We start from the raw sequence: 27,264 nt of genomic DNA, 5'->3' as shown, positions 1-27,264 counted from the left end.
GTCAGCACAGAACCCAACGCGGGACTCAAACTCACAAACCTCGAGATCATGACCTGAGCCGAAGTCTATGCTTAACTGACTGAGCCACTCAGGCGCCCCTAGAGACGTCCATTTCTGACGTTCCTGCTGTAGAAGGGACACTGGAACGTCCCCGTGCATACCCACACTTGTCTCCAGTGGCACTCGTGTGTTCTCACCTCTGCTGGTCTTCAGCCACTACCGTGTCCTTAAATCACTTTAGCAGCTGCCCGAGCAGGGCTGGTAACTCAGGACTCACCAGCTGCAAGAGGACTATAACCAAGCTTAAAATAGAGCCGTGTCCCTTGACTGGACCGAGGGTTGCCCGGGCCCCCGATGCAGGCCAGGCGGCATCTACACAGCCAGGCCGAGCTGGGTTCTGGGCAGCTGGAGCTGCTGAGCCTCCACGAGCGAGAGCGAGCTGCTTCCCCCACAAGGCAAGCCTGGCTTTCTTTGGTCCCGAAGCCCCAGGGGTCCTCAGCCTCTCGCCTCCACCGCCACCGGCCGGATGTTACTAACTGTTGGTCAGAGGAAGCCAGCCTGGGGAGGACAGGGGGCCGGGCGTGGGGGAGACAGGGGTCTGGTGGTGGCCGGCACCATCAGCTTAGCAGGCCGTCTGAATGTGGGTTGCGCTGGGTCTGGCCTCCCCAGAGTGACGGGAGCCCCTGGGAGGCATTTCTCAAGGTCGAAGGAGGGTGAGGCAGTCGCGCCTAAGAGGGGAGAAGAGGAGAGACGCTCAGTGAATCATGCTGTTTGGTTGAACCTATCGCCTTTTAAGCCCCAACCCAGGTCATTGTGTCTGAATAGAAGTGTGTCAGAAGCCAGCCAGGGAATGCCCACCGGGCAAGGCCCACACAGAAAGGTCAAGCCCTTTCCGCTGAGGGAAGACACCCAGATGGGGCGACTTTGGGCCCCGGGGCATGCCCCTCTCGTCCTGTCTTCATGTTGTGTCTGTCACTGAGCCCTCCACGGCCTCCCTCTCCCTCTCCAGGTGTCACCATGGAGTCTGACCTCTGCTGAGCCGACCCAGGCGGGAGGCGCACAGCCGAGAGAGGCGGCCCGCAGCCAGTGGCCATGGCCTCCCCCATGGCAGAGAGCCAGCTGCAGAGAATCATCCGCGATTTGCAAGGTACCGTTGGGGAGGGGACACGCCAGGCTTGGCGGTGGGGGAGCTGGGCTGTGCTCCTGCCGCCCTCTCATCCTCGTCACACGGGGAGTAACTGGAGCCCTCGGGACACGTCGCGTGGAGGTGTTTGGGGCTTGGGTGTCCGCCCTGTGTCAGGCGGGGGGCGGCTGGCCCGGGCCTCCTCTCAGGGCCCTGGGAAGCCAGTTTGTCAACAAAATCCAATACCGTTTTCTTTCTTCTTCTTTTTTTTAAAAAAAAAAATTTTTTTTTTTAATGTTTGTTTATTTCTGAGACAGAGACAGAGCATGAGCGGGGGAGGGGCGGAGAGAAAAGGAGACACAGAATCGGAAGCCGGCTCCAGGCTCCGAGCTGTCAGCACAGAGCCCGACGCGGGGCTCGAACCCACAGACCGTGAGATCGTGACCTGAGCCGAAGTCGGTCGCTCAACCGACCGAGCCACCCAGGCGCCCCAAGCCAATACCCTTTCCTGGGCCTGGGGTCTGCTTTCAGTTCGTGTGGGCGTGAGTGCTACAAGCCCCCTGTTTGGTCTGGCGGAATCTCGGGCCTCCGGGCCGCGATGGAATTGGCCCATTTGGGGAGGCCGCGTTCTCCCTGCCTCAGCAGGATGGCCAGACACCCGTCTCTCTTGTTTTGTCGTCCTACCCAGTCCTGGCAGGCGGACAGCCTGTCTCCTGTGACGCACTGCAGTTCTGGGCCCGCCGCCTCCCGGACGCCCCTGAGCTCAGCGCAGGGACGAGACTCACGGCTCCCGTGTCCCTGGAGAAGGGCCGGGGACGGTGCACGCGGAGTGAGGCAGGCTCGGGGGAGGAGCCGACCGCTTTCTCTCCCGGCTGCAGAGTCTAGGGACCGAGCTCACCCTTTTAGGTGACGTGCCGAGGGTCAGGAGTTGGGCAAACTTCCCGCCCGCCTGAGCTCACCGGGGCTGGTCCGTACGGGTCTTCGGAGCTCCCGCGCGGTTGCTACAGACGGTCTGAAGCTGAGCGCTTCTAACATGTCACAGAGGTTACGGCGACGCCGTCCTGAGTCAGGTTCCTACCTGCGAGCACAGTGATGAGCAGCCGCGGTCTGTCACACCCAGGGCCGCTGGGCTAGTGGCGGCCGCAGCACGCTTCTCACCCTGCCGGTCAAAGGTCAGTGAGAGAAAAGTCGGTCAGGCTTGCCTCCCATTGGTGTAGCACTTCGGGCCTCGAATAAGCCGAGAATCACATGGCGTTCCACACGTGCCAGGCCTTATGTTAGTAGCCCGTTATGTCCTCACATTTGGTCTGCGAGGTAGGAACCATTATCCCCATTCTACAGATGCAGAGAGGGGCACAGAGAGGTTAAGTGACTTGCCTAAGGTCACACATCCAGTTGGGCAGAGCCTGGGTTTGCGTACACACCAGGTGTCAGAGTCTACACTCTTAACCACACCAGCCTACTTCCAGCTAAAACGGTAGATGGTTTTTCTCCTTCAGCCTGAACACACACACATACACACACACACACGCAGAGAAAGCGAAATGGCAGGCCCTGCAAATCTGAGTTCTCCACTGGCCTTGAGAAGTTTCTCCACAAAGGAGGCCACCTTTTCTGCGTGTCAGTCTCTGGTTCTCCAGCATGACTTTGGGACCCAGGGGTCTTTATTGGGAGGGAAGAGAGGACCCCCGCTAGAGCCTCTGGTCCGGGGAGGGGGCCAGACATTGGCACTTGTTCACGTACCCTTTCCCACCCTTGTCCCGACTGTCCCGGTCATCTCTGGCATCCCAAGGCCATCTGACCCGCCCGCTGAGCACTTGGAAACACCACTTTCTCAAGACCCTTCCCTTGCATCTGTTGGTAACTGTCTTCATCGGCACACGACAGATCTTCAGCATCTAGCCTGGGAGTGGAACGTCCCCAGGCGAGGGGTCCTTGGGCAGTGCGCAGCCTTCGTGCCTGCACAGGGCAGCCCACTCGTCCTCCTGGGGACAGCACTGACGAGGGCTTTGGGGTCAGCTCCTGGCTCTGCCTTTTAACCCTGGAAGATGTGGGATGAGTCCCGTCACCTTTCCGAGGTCCCGTTGCTTTCTTCGTGCGCGAGGTCAGCTCGACGGTAACACCCACTTCTCAAGATTGTTGGCAGACACAGATGTATAATTCACATAAAACTAAGATTATCCCTAAGTAATGCATTTGGATTATCAGAGATTAGAGCGGCAAACTTTGTATTTCATACCCAAGCCTCCTTCTTTCAAAATTTCAGGAGTTCCCAGATCAGGTTGTGAGAGTTAACCCAGGCTGAGTGGTGGAGGGGGGAAAGGCTTGTGCCTTCCCTGGTCCCCGGCCCTCCCCCGGCTCTCAAAGCCAGCCGCGGCCAACACTTCTAGAGGGTGCCACTGGACGGCAGTCACTTGTGAGAATTAGTCCCAAGAGCCTGTCTTTGCCCTTTGCTGACCTCTGCCTGAGGGGTCGGTAGCGATTGCATTTTCGCGGCTCAGGCTCAGCTTCAGTGCCGGGCCGGCCTGCTTTCCAGCCGTGCTGCCTGGGAGCTCCTATTCCTTACGAAGAAGGAAGGTCGCAGGGGAAGGTCGTTTTGTCCAGCGGGCCCCAGCCATCTAGCTGGGGGCGCTTTGCCCAGTGTCTACACCAAACACAGCTTCTCACAGTCTCTCTGTCCCACAGCAGAGGCCGTAAATGAGAGTCAAGGTGGTTTTCCTTTCTTTGTGCACAGGGAGGTCAGTTCTCTCAGAAGTGGAGAGGCGAGCCCCGGAGTCAGAAAGCCCTTGAGAAGACCAGGGTTCTCATTCCAGTTCTGCTGTTCACCGCCCTTGGTCTTTGGCGAGTGCTCTGACTTCCCCAGGGGCTCCTTATCCGCCAACAGGGATGATGATATCAGCCTTCATCGGTCTTTTTTTTTTTTTTTATATTAAAAAAAAATGTTTGTGTATTTTGAGAGAGAGAGAGAGAAAGGGAAAGAACAGGAGTGGGGAGGGACAGAGAGTGAGAGAGAAAGGGAATCCCAAGCAGGCTCCATGCTGTCAGCACAGAGCCCGACGTGAGGCTCAATCTCACGGACCGTGAGATCATGACCGGAGCCGAAATCAAGAGTCAGACGCTTCACCGGTGGAACCACCCAGGCGCCCCATCAGCCTTCATCATTCTTAAGTTTTTTTGTTTTTGTTTTTGTTTTTGCACATTTTAACAGTTTGGAAATTGGGATCATTTTAAGACCAGTCGCGTGTTGGATTTGTCAAAACAAAACAACCCTGCCCCTCAGTGCCGTATTCAGTGAGAAGGCCGTGCAAAGACCTGGCCCCTGAGGGGCCCTCAGCTCCCAGAAGCAGGTGTCGTTGTCGTTCTTGGGATTACTCTCTTATTTGCACATTCTGGGGCTTCTTGAAGCCGGGACTTACCCTGTACTGAGCAGCAGGGTTATGGGGAAGAATGACAAGGAACGTGGCCGGAATGAAGGGCAAAGCTTTCTGGAAGTCACCGGCAGGGGTCTGCTGAGTGACCCGTGCACATAGCAAACGTGTGTTGCATGCATATTATGGGCCTACATGGTAGAGGCCTACAGGGATGGCCGAGAAATGTGCCCCATCAGGGAGCTGTTCTAGAATACCTACCTGGGGGCTCTCGGGCCACCTGGACGCCTTTAGGCTCGGCATTACATCCATCCAGCGTTTCATATCGCTTTTTGTTTCCAAGGGGCTCTGCCATCATCGACCACTTGCTTCTCGCGCGTCCTGGGGTTATTCTGTTTCTCCCTCTGAGGTCAGTTATGCGTTCCTGTCTGTTGTCTTAAAGATGCCGTGACAGAGCTAAGCAAAGAATTTAAGGAAGCAGGGGAGCCCATCACGGATGACAGCACCAGCTTACACAAGTTTTCTTATAAACTCGAGTATCTCCTTCAAGTAAGTGACTCCTGTACCATGTTGATTTCTGCTCTGTTCTGTTTCTCTCTTGCGTGACTCATCAGCCTTCAGGATGTGGGTCAGACAGCTCTGTGGAGCCATCAAGCCCTGCTGGTTAGACTGAAAGTTCGTGCAGTCCCCGGCGAGAGCTTGAGCCTCCCAAGTGCAAGCCTCTGAAAAGTCAGAATGTTGCCCCTTAGGATGATTGTAGGAATCAAGAACATTCTTTAGAGATTTAGGTCATCTTAAGGCAGGTCATGAGGTCACTGGATAGCAGGGATCTTCACTTTGGGGCAGTCACAGACCCCTTTGAGAGTCTAGTTAAAAGCTGTGGAATCTGTCCCCAGGCAGACGTGCATTGCATGCACGCCCAGTCACACGTTCTCCACACTGAAGATGATCCAGAAGCCCCCGTTTTAGATCCTTGTTGCTCAAAGTGTGGCCCACAGACCAGCAGCAGCAGCATCACCTGGGGGCAGGTTAGAAATGTATTCTCAGTTCCCTCCCTGACCTGCTGAATCGGGATCTCTGAGGTCAACCCGGGAAGTTTTGTTTGAACTTGCTCACAGTGTGATGCTTCTGTCCGCTTGGTTCAAGAAACGCAGATCTACAGGGGCGCATGGGTGGCTCAGTTGGTTAAGCGTCCAACTTTGGCCCAGGTTAAGATGTCAGAATTTGTGAGTTCAAGCCCTGCGTCGGGCTCTGTGCTGACAGCTTGGAGCCTGGAGGCTGCTTCAGATACTGTGTCTCCCCCTCTCTCTGCCCCTCCCCCCCCATGCGCTGTCTCTCTCTCAAAAATAAACAAAACATTAAAAGAGAAAAAAAACACACAACCACACAGATCTAGAGAACTCTGCAGATGTGGAAAGCCACAGGCAATCACAGGAGGCAGGAAGGAAGTGGACCAAAATGTTAACGGAAGTTCTCCGAGGGACAGGGCATTGGGCATTATAGTTTTTTTCTTTTTTTTAGTTTTATCCAGATTTTCTAACGATTTATCTGTCTTACTTCCATAACCAGAAAAACTACTACAAAATGCTATGTTATAGAAAGACGCACCTTTGTCATTCCGAACACCCTAAGTTTGCAACGTCACATCCCACCAGAGCCTGTGTAAGGGATGAGAGCCTGCTGGGGCCTGGGGAGAGAGGCCCCATCGTGCTAGAAGATTTTAGCTTTCGCCTGCCTTTTCAACTGGTTCTGGTTCACGTTGGGAAATGATTTACGGACCTTCTTTGTTTTCAGTTAGGTTTTAGTTTGGGATTTGAAATGACTCAGAGCCAGCATTAATTTGAACTTAACTGCACGCATATTAAAACAGTGTTGGAACTTGAGTAGCTGGGATGAGATGTCACCAACCCATTTCCCTGCGTTGAGACCAAGTTGACCCTCATGTGTTGTGGCCCTGAAGACTTTCCACTTGTATTTCTTCATCCTGTGTTACTAAGCCCCCTTCGGTGGTCTTCCTCCCCACAAGGTGCACAGAGGGGTTACCTTTTTTTTGGGGGGGGGGGGGTTGTTATTCCTAAATCTCACCAGTTGTGTGAACTTGAGCCGGCCACCTAACCTCTCCTAGCCTCTGTTTCCTCATCCGTAAATTGGGGATTAAAACACCCTCCTTTGCCAATGAAGGGCCTTGCCCAGCCCCGGGTAACTAAGAAGGTTTTGCTGTTCTTTATCGTTCAAATGGTGGGATGAACAGCAGCGGGCGTGGCCCTCCTCTCTCTGTCCCTTCCTCTACGCAGTTCGATCAGAAGGAGAAGGCCACCCTTCTGGGCAACAGGAAGGACTACTGGGATTACTTCTGTGCCTGCCTGGCCAAGGTGAAAGGAGCCAATGACGGGATCCGATTCGTCAAGTCGATTCCGGAGGTAAGCGCGTGGCTGAGGGTCCCACATCTCTCTCTCCCCCCGCCTGAAGCATCTCTCACCCGGACCCCCGCAGCAGACGGCCCCGTGAGGACGTGGGGGTGGGGGGCGGACGGCTGGTAAAGAAGTAAGGAAATTGGTGCCCGGTGCGGGCTCCGGGAAGCCACCCAAGCGAGCGCTTACCAAGCCCGGGGGTGGCTCGGTCCTGACCCTGTTCCCTAGACCGCAAGTGGTCTGCCTGCTTGGAGGCCGTTCGCGGGACCATGAGGGGAGGGAGGAGGGGTTGCACGCAGCACGGGACGCCTCCGCCTTTTAAAAAACATTAGTTCCTTAGATAAAATTCTTAGAGTTTACTAGGTGCTTTCCCTATCATTTGCCCAGGAAACTTGTTTTTGTAATGAAGAGAGTGATGTGAGACCTCGGGAGACGTTTCTTAAAATGCTGGTTATGCTAAGTAGCTTCCTGCGTTCTGTTCTGAACCCCTGGAGAGCAGAAAGCCAGGGCTTTGCTGTGTTAGAGAACTCTGGAACAGCACATTCTCCCTCTCCCTCTCCCCCCTCCCTCCCTCCCTCTCCCCCCTCCCTCCCTCCCTCTCCCCCCTCCCTCCCTCCCTCTCCCCCCTCCCTCCCTCCCTCTCCCCCCTCTCTCCCTCCCTCCCTCTCCCCCCTCTCTCCCTCCCCCTCTCTGTCTTCTCTCTCTGCCTCCATCCCTCTCTCTTCTCTCTCTCCCCCTCTTCTCTCTCTCCCCCTCTTCTCTCTTTCCCCCTCCCTCCCCTTCCTCCCTCCCTGCCCCTCTCTCTTTCTCTCCCCTCTCTCTCTTTCCCCCTCTCTCCCCCCCCTCCCTCTCTCCTCCCTTTCTCTATTCCTCACTCTCTCTTCCCCCCTCTCTCTCTCCGTCCCCCTCTCTCCCCTGTCTCTCCCTCTCTCTCTGTCTTCAGCCTAGTCCCCCTGGGAGTGAAGAACTTTGCAGATTCAGGAGCAACTAAACCCCTAGATGTGGGGCGGGAGGCCTAAAGGGTTTCTACCTTTCAGCTTCCTTTTCAGTGCCTCCTTAGTACAGTTCAAGGCCCGGTAAAGCCGGCAGCTGTGCCCCCTGGTGGCCCTCCCGGGGGCTCTGAGGTAGCCCTCAGAGGGTGCTCTGAGATCCCTTCCCGCCGCCTGCCAGCTGGAGCCCGAGGGGTTTCTTCTTACAGAGAATGACAGCGTTAGATACGTTAGATACGTTGACACTGAGGGTCGAGCGTTTTCCACCCTCTGACATCTGAGAAAAGGAGGAAAGACCTTGGGTGTCAGGCGTCTGTTCCTTGGATTGCCATAACGTCCATGCAGCACCACGGTCTTGGGCATTTTAATGCGTCACCCACCCAGAGAGGGTCTCATTGCCTTCTCTCCGAAAGTCTGGAAGAAGTTCTCGGTGTCGCTGTCCGGTCTTCCACTCCTCAGAGCACCGGAGGCCTTTGACTTTACGGCTTCAGACAGCTGAAGTCTGCAAATAAGTTTAGCTTCGTCCTCACGGCCCAGGGTTACAAAATGCTGAAATCTGCCTCTTGCATAGCACACAGACCTTTAGATGATCCAAGGCCAGGGAAGCTGACTTCTCAAGCAAAAAAGCGTTCCCTGCTTGCACGGACATTGTCGGTTTCCTGGAGGCTGTGTAGACCGGGCTCCCCGCAGGCACCCTTGGTGGGGATTCCCGGGAATGGCACCAGGCCACAGGGCTGCCGGGTGCTCGGGGTAACCGTACCGATGGAGTGTTGCCCAAGGCCGACAAGCCAGAAGGTAAAAGTTAATGGGTAAGGAGCATAGCTGGGCCCACCTCAGGCCCCCTCGGGGTGGGAATCAGCCCTTTAGGCTAAACTCGTCCAAGGCTGTAATCAGCCACTTCCAGGGGTTCCGAATAAGCTCAACCTGGCCTACGCGTCTTTCCCCGAGATGGACAGGCTCCCTTTTGGGGTGCAGCGCGCCGTTGGGCTGTCAGCAGAGTGGCCTGGCGGGAAACCGAATCTGTTCTGGAGTCCCTTGCGGACTTCCTGCCCTCTCCAGCTGTGGTAGAGCTTCTCGAAACAGTGCAGCGAAGTTTAGACTAGGTGCTAAGCATTTAAGGCGTTAGGTAAGGAAAATGAACCCATGACCTCAGAACACTAAAAAATAAAAAAAGCTGTGCACTGTTTTCACTTGCAGTACAAAGGATGTTGCAAGATACGTCTTAAAATAAATCACTCCACATATATGTAACATATATAATCAATTTGGGGGGCGCCTGGGTGGCTCAGTTGGTGAAGCATCCGACTTCGGCTCAGGTCATGATCTCACGGTTCGTGGGTTCGAGGCCCCCATCGGGCTCTGTGCTGACAGCTCGGAGCCTGGAGCCTGCTTCGGATTCTGTGTCTTCCCTCTCTCTCTGCTCCTCCCCCACTAACGCGCGCTCTCTCTCTCTCTCTCTCTCTCTCTCTCTCTCTTAAAATAAGAGGCTCACAGCCTCTCCTGTTCTTGACGCTTCACACCTTTTTATTTTTTTAAGGCTACTTCATATTGTGGTATCGTTTTCTTGAGTCAGCAATCCAAAAACCCCCAGCTCTGAGCTGCAGGGGTGCCGCATACTGGAATGTTTACCTCATCGATTCGAAAAGGCCGTACTTGAGGCTGGACCACAGATTTCCTGTCTCAAGCCCGTGCCACGATTGGCGTCCTGATGGCATGGGGTGTCAGGACCGTCTTTTGGTTGGAGCGGGGCTGCCCCTGTCCCCCGCCACCAGGCTAAACATTTCTCACCTCTGACGGGGTGAGGAGCGTATGGGGTCTCTACTTACCCCGCTCAGACCCCCGAGCCTGACAGGGCAGGGTACACATGGCAGCTTGAGGGGGGCCCTGAATTCCTTCCGCTCACGTGGAGCTGCTGGGGGCGAAACATCGGGAATGAGTCCCGTTACGCAAACCGGCCGCCTGTGCCCACAACTGGCAGAGCCCTGCTTTGGCCGCCTCACAGCAGAGTCTCTGGCCGGCACACCCACCTCCCTCCCAATAAGCTTCCGGAAACCTCTCGAGAAGCCACGTTCGGGCACCGTGGGGTGAGGTTTCCAAGGCGGGCCCGTAGCTAGACCCTTCCGTGCTGTCCATTTCAGACTCCCTGAAACGGAGCCACACGCGATGCTTTTCTTTGTTACCCCAGTGTGACCGGGCTGCCTCAAGAGAGCCCAGCTGTCTCTTACCCCCTGGGTACCTTCTGACCAAGTGCAGAGCTGGCCCATCTTAAATCCGACCGGGATGGCGTCGACATGTCCCGATTTTACTGATGGTTTCATGAGAACACCGAGTGGGCCATCACACATCCATCCGAACTTCTTATGAGTCCCCCCTACGCACCCCTGCCTTTCTCCTCCTCCCTCTTCCCCTCCCACGGGGGCTCCAGCCGGCCTCCTGGCCTCTTCCCCTGCACCTCAAAACTAAGCCGGACATGAGGCAAACCGAGATGGCCCCTTCCTCGAGCTCGCTTCATATTGGTGTGAGGGGCCCCTCTTCTACCTGCCACATTTTCTCCCAAGTGTCCCCAGTGAGCTCCCACGGTGTCCCATCTGCCGCCAAACCCAGAGCTCCGGGTGGAGCCGGGGCGGGAGAATGACACGTGCGTCCTGAAAGCGATGTCCCAGAGCCTCCCGGGAACGCGTCTTCCTTGCCGTGTTCCCCGGAGTCTGCGGGTCCTTCTCCCCTGAAGGACGTCACGGGGCCTGGCTGCTTCAGGCCTCGCCCTCCGGGCGACTGGAGGTCAGGCTCCCGGCTCCTCATGGCCATGTGCTCTCCTCGTTTCCAGCTCCGGACATCTCTGGGAAGAGGAAGGGCGTTCGTTCGCTACTCCCTGGTACACCAGCGGTTGGCAGATACCTTACAGCAGTGCTTCATGAACACCAAAGTGACCAGGTAAACGCACGGCCGCGCTGGGCTTCACGCCGCGAGCTGAGGTCCCCTCGTTCCGGACAGTGAGCCCACGGCAGACGCGCCTGCCGGGGTGGCCCCCCGGCCCTCCCACCCACGCGGTCCTCTCCCACCTGCCCGACAGCAGTACCGCCTGGTCCCAGGTGAGGACCTGAAGCCCCGAGAGGCCGAGGGCCTTTCTCCGGGCCGCACTGACGCGGAGTCCTGATGCAAGAGCCCGGATGCGGATCTCTGAGCTCGTAAGGCCGGTGCGTTTGCCCCCACGGCTGGCGTGTCCTTGGGGCTGACCCTGATGAATGCACGGGCCCCGCTGGCCACCCTGAACCACCGGGCCGCAGCCTTGGCCTCTCGGCAGAATCAGCTGTGGGATTTTTAACCCCACCGAGCCCGGGGCCTCGCCCGAGACCCCGAGTCGACACCTGCTGGCTGTGTCTAGGCTCTCTGGACGTTGAAGTAGGTGGCCAGGTCGAGAGCCCGGGGTTGTCCAGGGGGTCGGTCTTTGTGGCGCTGGTGCTGAAGCCTGGGCCGCGGGGGAGGGAGGGAGGGGACTGAGCGTGTCACCGGCGTGTGGAAAGAGGAGCTACAGGTCCGGCACCTATCAGCAGAACCTGCCGATTTCCCAGCAGCCTTTTCCAGCCCCCCCTCCCTAGGGAGGGTTCTTCCACTCAATCAAAGAAATCACTTGTGGATTAAAAAAAAAAAAGATTGAGGAAAATACTGTGTTTCATTTGTCGTCTTTAAGATTGATTTGCATAAAGATGTATGTCTCATGCATGTGACGGGCTTTGTGAATTCAGGTGCATTAAGAATCTTCTCACGTTTGGTTTGAAGATTATTTTGTTCCAGGTGTTTGGTGAGAACTGTCGCAAGCAGCTTGGCTTCCAATGTGTCCCATTTCACAGGCGTCTTTGCACTGATCAGCGTGGCCTTTTTATTTATTTACTTTAAACTTTTTAGTGTGTGTTTATTTTTGAGAGGGATAGATTGAGAGCACAAGCAGGGAAGAGGCAGAGAGAAGGAAAGACAGAATCCCAAGCAGGCTCCGCACCGTCAGCGCACAGCCCGACGCGGGGTTCGAACTCACAGACCGCAAGATCATGACCCGAGCCAAGATCAAGACTCGACCGCTTAGCCCGCTAAGCCACCCAGGCGGCCCTCAGTGTGGCCTTTTTAAATTAAAAAAAAAAAAAAAAAAAAAATTTTTTTTTTTAATGTTTACCTATTATTGAGAGAGAGAGAGACAGACAGACAGACAAAGTGTGAGCAGGGGAGGGGCAGAGGGAGAGGGAGACACAGAATCCGAAGCAGGCTCCAGGCTCCGAGCTGTCAGCACAGAGCCCAAGGTGGGGCTCGAACTCACAAGCTGTGAGATCATGACCCGAGCCGAAGTCAGATGCTTAACCGACTGAGCCACCCAGGAGCCCCACAGTGTGGCCTTTTTTAAATTCTTCTTGCTCCACGTGAAGCGAAACAACCAGCACCTCCAAGTGAGGATATTTTGTTTCTTGGCTTTAACATTGGCGTCTGGACAGAAATTAGCCGTGAGCTCACCGTTCTGTTGTTGATTTCTCTAGAAGGAATAGAAGATGAGGTTACATTTCAAAAAAGAAGAGTTCTTTCCCCAACAGCTGTCCCTTTCCGGGCAAATAATTGAGATTTAAGTTTTCTCATATCCTTTTTGGGAAAATAGATAGGATGTAAACAGTAAGTGAATATGCATCTAGTTCATTCCAGCAATTTCCTTGAAGAGCAAGCTCATTCGAAAGAAAATCAAATTGGTGTGTGTGCGTGTCTGTCTGTCTGTCTGTCTGAGTTTAACTCATTAGTCACCGGAGTTAGAATTTGTTAAGGCAGAGCCGTATCAGGTTCAGTCTTTCCTTATCCTTTATTGCTCTTGTGATCAGTCCCTATCTGTGCTTCCCTGCAGTGACTGGTATTATGCACGGAGCCCCTTTCTGAAACCGAAGCTGAGCTCCGACATCGTGGGCCAGCTCTACGAGCTGACTGAGGTTCAGTTTGACCTGGCATCCAGGGGCTACGATTTGGACGCCGCCTGGCCGACGTTTGCCAGGTACTTGGACGAATCGCTTGGTTGAAAAGACAGGGAAAAGAGATGCTTGAAGTTCTCAAGATTGCCCCCAGCGTCCTGCCAGCAGTTGGGTCGCTCGGTAAATTACATAAATAAAGGTTTGGCAGCTCTCTCGGGCCCTCCTGATCGTACAGACGTTGTCGTGTCTGTGATCGACGATGATAACATCGGAAGGCTCCAACCTGAAACTCTCCCCATCAGCCAGGTGGCAAATGAGTCAGTGGAGACACATATGCAAAACCTGAGGTTTCTTCAGTGTGTTAAGGAACTCGGGGGCGGCCTGCGGGGAGCCGGTAGGTTTTTTCCTGGTTGTGTCCTTGCAGAGTTGAAGGCCGCAGGAGAGGGAGGTACAGCCCACCCATGCACGGGTTGCTGGGAAAGCTGCAGGATTTTCACTTCTTACCAGTGTGGCCCTCCTGTGCCACTCCAGGAGGGAGATGGGAGGGGACAGCCTCAGATGACAGGGGGGCCTGCCCAAGGTCACCCGGCAGGGCTGAGGTGCCAGACCCGAGCTCACCTCCACTCCAGCGTTCTTTGTTTTGCTTTCTGTTGATACAGATTTTCTTTTAATGTAAATTTTTATATTTTACATTAGGAGTATTTTCTGTGGAGAGGAAAGTACTGGACATGACGATGCCCGTGGGCCAGGCTCCGAGATCAAATAGCTAACCGTTTGCCCGTATTTGCTGCACGTGTCCTTTTTAAAACTTTGTAATTTTGCAATCAGTTCATAATTACCAGCAGAGTTGCCCCCGAAACGCCACAGAGCGTTCATCTGGTCGATTTCCCTAATTACCAGTGTTTTACTACAACCGTTTCTGTCATTCTTTCTCTTTATCGGTACATGTTGGTGTATTTCCTAGGCCATTTGAGAGTAAGTTACAGAGTCGATTCCCCTCTCTCTATTCCTAGGTACCTCATGGTGTATTTCCTAAAGTCAAGGGCACCCTCTTATGTATAACCTCAGGGTAGTTATTAAGATTGGGAAATGAATATTGATACAATGCTACTGATTTATAGGCCAGATTTTAGGAATTATCCCAATAATGTCTTCTATAAACCAAAAGCCAGCCCAGAAACACATGCTGCAATTAATGCCAGGTCTCTCTGATCTCTTTGAACTTGGAACAGTTTCCCTGTCTTTGTCTTTGATAGTGTAGACATTTTGGAAAAGCGCAAGCCAATTATTTTGTAAAATGTTCCTTCGTTTGTGTTTGCCTAGGCTATTCCTCATTGTGAGGTTCGGGGTAAGTATTTCCAGAGGGAGTACCCCAGATGTTGTGTCCTCCTCAGCATATCGTCTGGAGACACACGATGTTGATTTGTTTCATTACCAGGGTGGTCAACCGTGACTATTAAGTCATCTGGTGTTTCCAAGATCTCCCTAAAGTTACTGTATCTCCCTTTGTAATCAGTGTGTTTCTTTTTATTTTCTTTTTAATGTTTATTTATTTTTGAGAGAGACAGAGCGTGAGCGGGGGAAGGGGCGGAGAGAGAGAGGGAGACACGGAATCCCAAGCAGGCTCCAGGCTCTGAGCTGTCAGGACAGAGCCTGACAGGGGGCTCAGAATCTCGAACTGTGAGATCGTGACCTGGGCCGAAGTCGGACGCTTAACCAGACTGAGCCACCCAGGCGCCCCAAGTAATCGGTGTGTTTCTTAGGGGAAGATATTTTACAATGAGGTTGTTACCCCATTTTTTGTGTCTAAATCTGCCACCTGTTAGTTTCAGCATCCGTTGGTAATTCTTGCCTGAGTCCGTCACGATTGCCAAAGTGATTTTTCTGACTCATTCCTCCTTCCACGTTAGTAGCTAGCAACCCTATTGTAAGAAAGATCTTTTCCTTCTTCCTCATTCATGTATCGATTGATTGATAGCAGTGTTGACTCGTGGGTTATTTTATTCAGTGGGTTATAGTCTGTCACTGTAATCTTTCATTTTGAAACTTAAATTATTCCGTATTTGCCCAGTGGGAGCCCCATGAAGCTGGGATTTGGGGGGTTTGGGGTTGTTTTTGTTTTTGGGGGGGTATTTTATTTTTTTTTTTTTTTGGTTGTTGTCATGTCTGATACCATCTTTGTAGGAAATAAAATCTTCCGGCTCCAAATAAAGGCCCAGCCACCGTCATGCTTTTCTCTTCAATTGCTGCCTAGAAGTAATCACAGCCCTGTAGTTGATGCAGGTCATTCCCAAGTGTTCTTGTGTTTCACTGTGGGTGTATCCATAGGTATCGTATATATGTATGGTTTTGTTTTGTATTTATTTTTAAATTTGGCACACACTGAACCGTGAGACAGCCATCCTTTTGCAACCTGCTTTTTTTTTCATTTCGCATGGTTTTAGACACATGGAGTTCTGTAGCTGTAGAGTGGGGTCGACAGGCCACAGCCCACACGGCTTCCCGCACTCATTTCTGTGTTGTCCACGGCTGCTCTCCTGCAACAGTGGCAGAGTCGAGTTGTTGTGACGGAGACCATAAGGCTTGCAAGTGTGAAATGCGTTCTAGCTGGTCCTTCACTAAAAAAGAGATCTCTTGAGCCATGGTATAGAGTATTCTCTTGTGCAACTAAACCAGTCTGTTTATTTATTTTTTTTTTAAGTTTATTCTGAGAGGGAGAGCGCGTGCACGAGCGGGGAAGGGGCAGAGAGAGAGGAGGGGGAGAATCCCAAGCAGGCTCTGCACTGTCAGCACAGAGCCCGACGCGGGGATTAAACCCACCAGCCGTGAGATCATGACCTGAGCCGAGATCGAGAGTTGGACGCTTAACCGACTGCACCACCTGGGCGCCCCGCAACTAAACCAGTTTATCTGCTTCCCTAGGGATACAGACTTAGGCTAGTTGTACTTTTATGACCACTGCAAGGCTGCCTCCAAGCACCATGTCACCTTTATTTCTCAGATTGATTGCCACTTTTCCCTCGCGAGCAGACTATGACAGGAACAAAGATGTAAGGAAAATTTAAAGCAAAAATTGGGAAGTAATATGTTCATTTCGTTCTTTCTGGGCCGCGGGTGGAGAGGCCTTACATTGAAACTCAGCAGTGGAGTGCATCCGCTGTAGCCCCACGTAAATCTGCCCTTTGGCAGAAGCTGATGGGTTTTGCCTTGTTACGCTCTATCTGGGAGGGCACTGCCCCCTCCCACCACTGGGTGCCTTGGGATAACCAAGGCCCCCGGGTGCACGTATGCGCGTGTGTATTTCCTGCTCTGACCCAGGTCTGTCTGCTCTGTGGCCCCACAGGAGGACGCTGGCCGCTGGCTCCTCTGCCTACCTGTGGAGACCCCCCAGCCGAAGCTCCAGCATGAGCAGCTTGGTGAGCAACTACCTGCAGGTAATGCCAGAAAGGCTGGGGACTTCCTCCCTACCGTGTCAGCCAGCGTATGTCCTTGCTGCTTACAATGGGGGAGGGGGGCTGTTCTCAGACACCTTTTGTTCCAGCCAGAGCAACGTAAACCCTCAGTTATACCCTCTGCTTCCTACAGTCCAGGTTTTTATAACCCAAGAGAATTTAGGCCTTTTAGAGGTTAGATTTTGTTAGAAGCTTTTAAGGTATCTTCTTTTTTTTTTTTTTTTAATATTTATTTATTTTTGAAAGAGCATGAGCTGGGGAGGGCAGAGAGAGAGGGAGACAGAATCCGAAGCAGGCTCCAGGCTCCAGGCTCCGAGCTGTCAGCACAGATCCCGACGTAGGGCTTGAACCCACGAACCGTGACATGATAACCTGAGCCGAAGTCGGACGCTTAACCGACTGAGCCACCCAAGGTGCCCCGAAGCAGTTTGGCACTTGGGTTAAAAGCAGCTGACTGTCCCCCATGAGTTGTGTGACCCTGGGCAGACCACTCACCCTCTTGAAACCTCAGCTGTCTCATCTAGAAAATGGGGGCATGAAAGTCATCGTAGCTCACGAGGTGATGTCACAGACTGAGTGACGGAGTGCACGCACAGTGCTTCCGGGCTTGACATAGACCAGTGAGTGCTCAGTCGGTGTTCGTGGGCAGGGTTAATTTTGTTAACTGTGTTAGAAAGTGAATGTATCATAGCTGCATGTAGTTCTATAGGAAAGAGCAGTACAGTTAAAAACAAGATGTGAAAATAGGAAAAGCATTAAGACTGGCGAATAAATGGAGCTTTAACTTCGTTTTGTGGTTGAATCACAAAAGGAGTTGTAGGTCTGGAGCAGTGGTGGACAATAGTTTGAATGTAACTTAACGAATCTAAGCACCAGTGTCCATTACGCTCCCAAAGCTACAGGAGGCTGGATGGGACACGCGGGTTCCGAGGCCCCGGGCGGAGCTCACGTGTGTGGGTTGTGCCTTTAGGATGCGCCCTGACCTCCTGCAGCTCGTGCTTCCAGCCCTTTGGCTAGCTCGATAGAACAGCCTTACGCCCCGTGATTGCTGTATTTTGGTTTTTGTTCTCATTAAACTCGAGCGCTTTTCCCGGGAGCCGCGTAGCTTCCGTGCCGAAGCCACTTGTGTCCTCTTTCTCCTCCCCAGACTCAGGAGACGGCCTCCAGCTTTGACCTGAGCAGCCCCTTACACAACGAGGCGCTGGAGGGCTTCGACGAGATGCGCCTGGAGCTGGACCAGCTGGAGGTGCGGGAGAAGCAGCTGCAGGAGCAGGTGCACCAGCTGGACACAGAGAACCAGGAGCTGAGGGCGACCGTCAGCCTGCAGGGGGAGCAGCTGCAGACGGAGAGGGAGAGGGGCCGCGCCGCGGCTGAGGACAACGCCCGCCTCACTCGCCTGGTGGCCGAGCTCCAGAAGCAGTGGGAGGTCACCCAGGCCGCACAGAGCGCCGTGAAGGAGCTTCAGGAGTGCCTGCGGGCCCTGGAGCGGGGGGCGGCGGAGGAGGAGGATTCCCACTCGGCCCTGCGGCGGCTGGAGTCCGTGCTGCAGCCCCTGGCCCGGGAGCTCGAGGCCGCGTGGGGCTCGCCGGACAGGAAGAGCCCGCGGTCGGCAGAGCAGGAGGCAGATTCGGTGCCTGCTCCGGTGCCGGACACGCCGGGGCGGCGGAAGCCCCTCCCCGGGGACCCGGCGCCGGAGACCCAGGAGCTGGGGGAGAAGCTTCGGGCCCTGGAGAGAGAGCACGCCAAGGTCCAGGAGCTCAGCAGGCAGCAGAGCGCCCAGCTGGGGCAGCTGGCCGAGGAGCTACGGCTGAAGGAGGAGGCCCGGGCCGGCCTGGAGCACCGGCTGGAGGAGCTGGCCGGGAAGGGGCAGGAGGCCACCCGGCTGCGGCGACAGCTACACGAGGCCCTCGCCCACCTGAGCTCCCTGGAGGAGGAGCTGGCAGAGGTGAGGCAGGAGGAGCGGCAGCGGCGACAGGAGAAGGAGCTGCTGGAGCAGGAGGCCGGGGCGCTGGCGCGGCAGCTGCGGGTCCTGGAGGCCCAGCTGGCGCAGCTGAGCCAGCACGTGGGTGACCTGGAGGAGCAGAGGCAGCAGCTCGCCCGGGACAGAGACCACCTGAGCCAGAAGGTGGGGGCGCTGGAGCGGCTGGCCGAGCAGCCGGGGCCCCCGGGCGCCACCCCGCGGCAGGCCTCCAGGGGGCCGGAGGAGGGGCAGCACAGCCCACAGGAGGGCCAGACAGGTGGCCCCGAGACGCCAGGGAGCGGACGGGAGGAGAGGCTCCAGCAGGCCGACGGGGAGCTGAAGAAGGAGCTGCAGAAAGCACTGGAACGCAACCAGCTCCTCGAGGGCAAGCTGCAGGCCCTGCAGGCCGACTACCAGGCGCTGCAGCAGCGGGAGGCGGCCATCCGGAGCTCCCTGGCCTCCCTGGAGTCTGAGCAGGCCAGCATCCGGCACATGGGAGACCAGATGGAGGCGAGCCTCCTGGCCGTGAGGAAGGCCAAGGAGACCATGAGGGCCCACGCGGCGGAGAAGGAGGCCGCCCTGCGGAGCAAGGAGGCCGAGTGCCAGCAGCTGCAGGAGGCGGTGGGGCAGTGCCGGCAGCGGGCAGAGGCCCAGGAAAGGGAGCTCAAGGCCCTTGAGAGCCAGTGCCAGCGGCAGACCCAGCTGATCGAGACCCTCCGCGCAGAGAAAGGCCAGCAGGGGCTCGGCCCCCCCGAAGGCACCGCCCCCCGGGAGCCGGGGGCCCAGCTGGCCCCGAGGCAGGCAGAGCCAGAGGCCCGGCAGGGGGAGGCGGGGGTGCCAGACCTTCAGGCCGAGCTCCAGGCAGCCCTGGGTGACCGGGAGAAGGCCCAGAGCCAGCTGAGCGTGGCCGAGGCCGCTCTGAGGGAGCACAGGGCCCTCGTGCAGCAGCTGCAGGAACAGAACGAGGCCCTCAAGAAGGCCCGCGGTCGGGAGCCGCCGCAGGGCTCGGGGCACGAAGGGGCGCTGCGGGAGGACAGGGCCGAGGAGGAGCAGTCCCAGGCAGGACACGGCTCCCGGGAAGCCCCGCTGGGACAGGCCGAGCCGCGGGAGCAGCTGCCCGGGGCCAGCGCAGACACAGCCGAGCCCCACGGCCACCGCTGCACTCAGCTCGTGGAGAAACAGCAGGCGGAGGAGGCCCTGGCCCGCGCCGTCCAGGAGCTCCGTGACGCCAGAGAGGCGGCCTCGAGGGAGCGGGAGGGCCTGGAGCACCGAGTGGCTGGGCTGCAGCGAGAGAAGGACGCCTTGCAGGAGAGGCTGAAGGTGGCCGAGGAGGCGGCCCGCTCCTTGCCCGGCCTGCAAGCCCAGCTGGCCCAGGCCGAGCAGCGGGCGCAGAGCCTCCAGGAGGCCGCACACGAGGAGCTCAGCGCTCTCAAGTTCCAGCTGAGCACCGAGATCATGGACCACCAGAGCAGACTGAAGGTAGTCCCGGCCTCGACCCCCCCTGCGGCGGGGCCCGACGGGCCCACGAGAGGATAGGACGCGTCTGCAGCCATGTGGCACGCGACGGCCTAAGAATGTACCGGGCAGCCGGCAGACATGGCTGGGTCGCAGCACCCTTCCCACCCCTCACGGATGCTTTAGGGCATGTGTCCCGAGCAACGCCCTAGCCCAGAAGTCTAAACCCAAGGTGGTTGCAGACGGGTTTGGCTCATACGGAGTGGCTTTTTAAAATTAGTAGCTGGAATTTAAAGAGCAAGGTGTTTACAAATTCAGGCTGGGGGCTTCCTTTGAAATCTCAGAAGATCTCAGAGACTGTGCCCTCCTTGCCACCTGGCAGCAGTCACCAGGAGCTGGGTGGTGGCTGCCCCCTTTCAAGGACACACGCACCCTTTGGTGTTTTCCTTACACTCGTTTAGGTACTTGCCCAGCCCCTCTGGGCCTGTGAGTTTGAGACCCTTGCCCTAGCCTCTAGAACCTACTGCAGGCACCAGCACTTCCCGCCTGCGAGCCCTGTCCCTGGGTTTTCTGGCCCTTCACGTGCCATCCTGATGACAGGCGCCGTGGTAAGAAACTGGCTCAGTTAGTTTGTCACAAAGCCCTTGGGATAGACAGCGGGCTCCCATGTGCCTTCGGGACTGCACAGAGAAAAAGGGTTAAGAGTGGCTACGACCCAGGACACGAGCAGGATGGCCGTGGGGTTTGGGCTTCCAAACTTGCTCGTTTACACCGAGGTCTGTGCTCACTCCCAGACACAGATGTGCCTCCCGCGCTGTGTCACCCATCCTGTGCTGCTCCGTGTGGCTCATGGGGCACTTTTCTCCTTGCAGAAATTAAACTCTAAGTTTGAGGACCAAACTCAGTTTCTTAGTAAGCTTGAAAGGATGTTGTCACCAGTGAAGCCCAAAGCTTACTGAGTTTGGTGCAGAAGAGAGGGGTAGCTTTTTACCCATTCGGGGGAATGGGGCTGAGGGGGGTCTCCGTATGTCAGCACCCCACTTTGACGACCCCTCTCTCATCATCTCCAGGCTGCCAGTGAAGACTGCGGGAGCCTCAGGGCCCAGCTTGAGGAGCAAGGCCGGCAGCTGCAGGCCGCCGAGGAGGCTGCGGAGAGGCTGAAGGTAGGCCCCGGGGAGTGTGCTGACCAGCGGCCCGGGAGCCTGGGGTGCCCACCTCTGCCCGGTCGTTCCCACCCCAGTGTGTGCGCCTGTCAGGGAGCAGGGCCCGGCATGCTTTCCACTGGACCCGTTAGGAGGGCCGCCCGCAAGGCTCCCAGTTCCCGAGCCGGAGCTCCCGTCCGTTCGGCCCTGTAGGCATCCTGGGTGTGCACCGCAGCCTTCTACCTCCTGGACCCCTGGCTGGGGCCGCCAGCTGTGGTTTCCAGCCAGCCCTATGGAAAGGAAACAGACTGTGCTCCTCAGCCGTCTCTGCAGGCGTCTCTTGAGCCGGTGGTTCTGAACCCAGGGGGAACCCTGCCCCCAGCCACCCCTCCGAGATTCGGATTCCTGCGGCCCCCCCCCAAGCACCCCAACGCCTTGCAATTAATACTCGGGGGCTAGAATTACAAACAGGAGTGTGTCACGCCCCGCCAGCGCAGATCAAAGGTTCTTGGCCTCTTGAACGTAAAACCCCCTCCAGTTAAAAGAGACCCAACCAGATGGGGCGGAGAGCCAGGTCCCTTCCCGGCCTGCCGCGAGAGCTCTTGTTAAGACACTCTTGCTAAGCGTCTTCTCCCCGATGTCCTGTGCCAGGCCACCCGGGCAGAGCTGGGAGAGAAGCTGAACTGCACCGGCAAGCGTCTCGCAGAGTGCCAGGCCGCCCTGCGGAAGAAGGACGAGGAGGGGGCCGTCCTGCGCGAGAGCTTGGACAGGTTAGTTACACGGTCCGCCCGCACAGCCAGCGGTGGGGACTTCGGGGAAGGAGGGCTTTGGTGCAGTCACATAGAAGCGCGGCCGCTCGCATCGGGTGAAAGAAGACCTTTTCCAAGAAAAGCCACAGGCTCGGAAGGGGCTTTGCCAGAAGCGTACCCCGGAGGGCCGGCGGCTGGCCTCGCACAGCCTACAGGCGGTGGCAGAGCCTTTCTCCTCGTGCCTTTTTCTGAGCTCCGGCAGGTGCTTTGGAAGAACTGACACGAAGTAAAAGTTGGGATATGATAACATAACGCTGACGGCAAACACTTAAATAACGCCCCAAACGGGGCAGGCACCGCTTAAACACTTTGCATCTCTTTGTCCCCCATATCCTCCCAACAGTCCTTTGAGGACGGAGTGATGTCTTATCCCATTTTATAGACGAGGAAAGTGAGGCTCAGAGGAGTTCAGTCACTTTCCCAGCGTCCGACAGCACGTAGGTGATGGCGACAGGAGCGCAGGCCAGACCATTTGGCTCGAGTCTGTTTCCCTGACAACTGCCCACCAAAGTACTCGGACAGATAGCTCTGCGTCTGGTCTCGTGTTAGGGTACTGGCGTGTGTGTGTGTGTGTGTGTGTGTGTGTGTGTGCGCGCGTGTGTGTGTGTGCGTGCTTCCCCACTATGAGCTGTGACTCGAGCTCTTCCTCGTTTCTTTTGTGAAATGAGAGTCTGTGGGTTGGGGGTTGGGGAAGCCTTCCAGGCACCTGCCGAGGGTGAGTGAGTGTGCCCGGCACCAGGCCGGCTTGTCTTCCTGCAGACTCTTGCCGCTGCGTCTGTGTCTGTCCATGGTGCTGCCACCCTCCATCATGACTGTTCTAACCTTGGAGGGTGGCCCTACTGGTGCAGCCCCGAGGCTGCTGCGAGCCTCCTCACTTTCAGGCGATGGGGCGGTGGGGAGGGAGCTGGGGTTGGGCATCATTTGGTGATGAGGCCAAGGCAGTCCTGCCGGGGATGCTGGGTCCCAGTTACCTGGCTGCCCCCAGCGAAGACTGGCACCCCGCATTGTCCCGAGGCTTTCCATTCTCTGCCCGTCCCTCATCGCCTCCCACCGCCCGGCTTCTGAGGTGGGCCCAGGCCCAGCGTGAGATCTAGAGCATGCTGGGTGTTCAGTAACCCGGATGTACATCTCTTCCCATCTGACTCCTCCAGAGTTCAGACCCCGTAGGGCTCCTGCTGCCCAGTCGTGTTCACGCGGCGATAAAAGTAGCAAGGACCTCCTAAGTTGATGGCATTTAAAAAAAAAATGCTGTAACAATGCTTGTTTGTAAGATCTCAGAGTAGTTTTAGCTGCTCGATGTCGCATAATCCGCCTGCCCAGGATTGGATTTTACTTTACTCATCGGGTGGGTGGGTGTCTGTGTGTGTGTGTGTGCGCACGTGTGTATGTGCACACATGTGCACACCCACGGGGTCATTTTGGTGGACAGTGTCTAGTAAACCACTTCCCGACAGCTTTATACTGGGCGTGGGAAGACTGGATTAGATAGAGATTAATTAGTCTCCGAAGAGCCCTCTGTCTCGTGGAGCTTCTGTGAACGCCTTGCCGGGCCTGGGGGTTTGTAGCACATCCCTGGGAAACCACTGCCCTCGGGGCCAGGTGAGCCGCAGGTGGGGCGGGCAGGGCCAGGAGGACCGTGATTTGGCACCGCGGAGACGAGGGGACAGAGCTCCTGAGGCCTCCGGGCCGTCGGGTCAGCACCTGGCATTGCCCGTCGAGTGCCCACTGTGTGCCCAGCACCCGCCCCGTGCACAGAGCCCCAAAGACACCTGGGAGACGGGTCCTCGTCCGCGTGGTCACCTCCAGGGAGCTACTCCTGTGTTCTTTCTGTCCCGACTCTGTTTTCCTCTTGCAAACCCCCCCAGCCCCAGCCCATGAACCATACCCATGGGGCTTCTCTCATAACCTCAGCGCGGCCTGAAAACCAATTGGGTGGAGTTAACTCAGCTGAGGTGTTCCCAGCAGCCTGAGGTCACCTGCCCTCCCCGAATGTCCATTGTATTGGCTGCGGGGGCTCGTGTGCGTGAAGAGTCTGGATACGCGAGGGGGGGTTTTGAAGGTCAGGGGGGTACGTAACCTGCGAGCGGGTGGTACCAAGGGGCGCCCCCACCGTGAGGGGGAAAGGCTTGGAGGATGGCGGGAGCCCTCGTTAGAGGGCTGGGTTAGCCCAGAGGCCTGGGGGAAGCCGGAAGTAGGGGCCACTCGGTAAACTCCCCACCCCTCCACCAGGACCCAGAAGGAACTCGAAAAGGCCACGACAAAAATCCAGGAGTATTACAACAGACTCTGCCAGGAGGTGACAAACCGGGAGAAGAATGACCAGAAGATGCTCGCGGACCTGGATGACCTGAATAGAACCAAGCAGTACCTGGAGGAGAGGCTGATCGAGCTGCTCAGGTGAGAGCGTGGGGCGAGCAGCTGTCTGCCCCTCCCTCCCCCGCCCCGAGCTGGGTTTCTCTGTAAAGAACGGTGGCTGTTCTTGAAAGGTCTGTTCGCGGGAAGGGGGCCCGTGTCCGTCTGTGCTGTGTTGTTAAGGCCTCCCACACGGACAGGGGCCGCGTGGGCCCTCGGCAGCCTCGTACGAGCAGATTTCACCGTTCCCACCAGGGCTCGGCTGAGTCTGTGTTGTCACCCTGCCGGGGAATCATTTTTCAAATCTCTGTGTGATTTGAGTGACGAGAGTGACGGCAAGTGCCGTCTCGTATCCTGAGGAATCTGTCCATCCCCTTGCCCCTCTTTCACGAGCCCTTTTCCCCCTCTCCTCCGTCCCACCTTTCCCCAGTGCCGGGCCTCCCAAACTCCTACACCTGCAGGTGGCATCGCAAGTGTGGGCCCCGGAGGACACACAGTGCTCTGCTCCTGCCGCTTGGTGCCGCACAGGCATCGGGCCCGGCTTGCCACATCGCCTCCCCTCTGAAGAGAAGGTGCAAGCCCGGACTTTCACGTGAAACCGGCCTGACTTTTCAAGTTGGCGAGAGTGGTTCAAAACCGTTTTTTTTCTTGTTTATGTTTTTCTGTTTTTTTTTAAGTTTATTTACTTATGTTGAGAGACAGAAAGGGAGAGACCGCACGAGCTGGGGAGGGGCAGAGAGAGGGAGAGAGGGTCTCAAGCAGGCTCCACGCTATGAGCGCAGAGCCCGACGTGGGGCCTGATCCCACGAACCACGAGATCATGACCTGAGCCGAAACCAAGAGTCAGAAGACGCTCAACCAACTGGGACACCCAGGCGCCCCTAAACTCTTAACTTTCTCATATGGAAATTTGCAGATGTACAACAACAGACCAGCACAGTGCACCCCAAGTACCTGCCCCCCGCTTCAGCGTCCTTCACCTCATGGCCAGTCTTGTTTCATCCAGAGACCCGCCGTGTCCCTCACCTCCCCAGATTATTTTGATGCAGATTCCAGATATATTATTTCATCTCCAAATGTTTCAGTACGTGCTTCTCTTAAGACAAGGACTCTCCATTTTGTGCCACCACGGTGTCATCGCCGTGCTTAAAAATTAACCGTGGTTCCCAATATCATTAAGCATCTAGTCAGTTTCGTGTTTTTCCTATTTTTTTTTCCTTATTTTTTTTCTAATGAGGATCTGGATCCATACGTTGCATGGCGAGATGTTAGATCTCGCTTACTTAGTCTGTGATTTGGCCACTGTGTCTCTAACTTTTTTTTTTCTTCGCAATTTACTTTTGAGGAAGCTAGGTCTTTCGTCCGTTAGAGTTTCCCACAGCCTGGATTTTGCCAGTTGTGTCTCCATGGCACCACGTGACATGTTCTCCCAATCTTTGTTATTTCTTGTGAATTGTTAGCCGAAACCAGAGCCGTGATTGTCCACCCTACGTGCACATTACAGTCACTAGGGGAGCTGTTAAAGTGATACCCACGTCCAGACCCTACCCAGTCCAACCAAACTGGAATTTCTGGGAGCGGGGCCCAGGGATCAGTGAGCCAGAGTGGAGAACCACTGCTCTACTAGAGGCTGGCTCAGACCCAGATTCAAAATGTTCTCAAGAACGCCTCATAGAATTGGTTTATAGTTTGGGTCTTTCCTTCAGGAGCCCACGTAAGATCTGATTAGCTCATTCTTTGCGATGTTCGCAGCCTAAAAGCACTGCCTAAATCTGCCAATGCATTTGGGGTTGCAAAATGGTGACACTAAATTCCACCTGATCTGGAAGTGTAAAACCTCTGCCCACGTATCATCGATTTGCAGATTTGGGACTCAGGGCACTCAAGACCTGTGAGCTCAGTCATGTTCTTGAGGCGTGTGATGGAGAAGCCCGAGTCCTGACTGCGTTCCCGCATTTCAGGGAGTGGGTCCCTGGCCTCCTGGGGACAGAAGGGATGGGATGTGGACCCGCGGGGAGGGTGATGCCGGTCCAGGGCATGAGTCTTCCTGCTTCCTGACTACATCAGGCACCTGAAGAACCTGTCAGTTGCATTCGCTGGCTTTTGTATTTAAGGGGAGAGTCTGTGGCCTTGGAGTCCATGTTTGGTGGTGGCATCAGTTTGTCACCGGACCTCGGTGGCTCTAGTGTTACTCTTTGGGACTGAGGTGCTGTCGGGGCTGCCTTGACCTTGGGATGGTGGCCGGGGTTCCATCTAGGAAAGAACGAAACCTTCCCAGGTCAGAAGCTGTAATAGCAGCAACACGGAAACCTCTGTGCGCGTCTGCCCTGTGTGTCAGGCATGTTCTGACACCTGCCAGACCTTTCTGGAAAGCCTCCCTGTGCTTCCGGTCTTGCTTCCCGGAGCACATAGCGTCTCCCTGAGGAGTAAGGGAAAGTAACATCCCATCAGGCTTTCCGGCGAGGACGCCTTTCATCTTCTCCAGCGATTACTTGTTACTTGAGGAGACCATAAACACATAAGGGTTTCTGAATACATGTATGATTCGTGTGGGCAGTACATTCGAGGTCCTTGGGCTCGGAGCACGCCGTGTGTCCTATAATTATGACAGCCTGTTACACCTTAAACTCCAGGTGACCGTGTACAGCGTCGTTTAGATCCCTGAGCAGTGTGTGACCCGTGCGGGTGCTGGCAGCTCTTTGCGGCCACCGGCACCCTGTATGTGGTGCATCACAGTCCCCTCTGCCCGCACACACGTGCCTTCAGCTGAGTCTGGGACCGATGCAGGGGACAGACCAGTGTTTCCAAGTGGAGTGAATCTTCCTTCCACATCTTGGGAAATTTGCAGTCGGTCTTCGGACGTGATTCCGGGATCACCCTGCTGTTGTCATGGATTCCTCTCTGATTCTGATGTGGCTCTGTCCCAGGGACAAGGATGCTCTCTGGCAAAAGTCAGACGCCCTGGAGTTCCAGCAGAAGCTCAGCGCTGAAGAGAGGTGGCTCGGGGACGCGGAGGCCAGCCACTGTCACGACTGCAAGCGGGAGTTCAGCTGGATGGTGCGGAGGCACCACTGCAGGTCAGCGGGGCGGGGCGCAGGCGCCGCTGTGTGTCTGGGAGGCGCACGTGGCCATCCGGTCTTCGGGGAGCCGGGCACGGGTCCTGGCGGGCCGCGCAGGGATCCCTGAAGGGGGCGGAGGTCGGGTGCAGGGGTGCGGGCAGAGTCAAGGGGACCCACCCGGCTGTGGAGCAGCCAGAGAGCAGCAGCCGT

General features: G+C 56.1%; 1 protein-coding gene across 3 annotated transcripts in view; it reads left to right on the top strand.

Moving 5' to 3' along the window:
• FYCO1 (FYVE and coiled-coil domain autophagy adaptor 1) overlaps positions 1-27,264 on the top strand; it is a 74,468-nt gene that overhangs the window by 10,064 nt on the left and 37,140 nt on the right. For 2 of the 3 annotated variants that reach the window (XM_047832766.1, XM_047832784.1), the window contains exons 2-12: positions 1,010-1,147; positions 4,934-5,040; positions 6,786-6,911; positions 10,716-10,822; positions 12,765-12,908; positions 16,169-16,259; positions 17,425-19,716; positions 20,763-20,855; positions 21,486-21,604; positions 23,873-24,040; positions 26,923-27,072. In XM_047832766.1, coding sequence (XP_047688722.1) covers positions 1,093-1,147; positions 4,934-5,040; positions 6,786-6,911; positions 10,716-10,822; positions 12,765-12,908; positions 16,169-16,259; positions 17,425-19,716; positions 20,763-20,855; positions 21,486-21,604; positions 23,873-24,040; positions 26,923-27,072 — 3,452 coding nt within the window. In that variant the 5' untranslated portion in view covers positions 1,010-1,092. Of the gene's footprint in view, positions 1-1,009; positions 1,148-4,933; positions 5,041-5,823; positions 6,518-6,785; positions 6,912-10,715; positions 10,823-12,764; positions 12,909-16,168; positions 16,260-17,424; positions 19,717-20,762; positions 20,856-21,485; positions 21,605-23,872; positions 24,041-26,922; positions 27,073-27,264 lie in introns of those variants that run through there. The other variant, XM_047832774.1, reaches the window with a different exon arrangement.

This window comes from Prionailurus viverrinus, chromosome A2, assembly GCF_022837055.1.
Source record: "Prionailurus viverrinus isolate Anna chromosome A2, UM_Priviv_1.0, whole genome shotgun sequence".
Taxonomy (NCBI): domain Eukaryota; kingdom Metazoa; phylum Chordata; class Mammalia; order Carnivora; family Felidae; genus Prionailurus; species Prionailurus viverrinus.
This window is presented reverse-complemented; position numbering and strand designations above follow the sequence as displayed.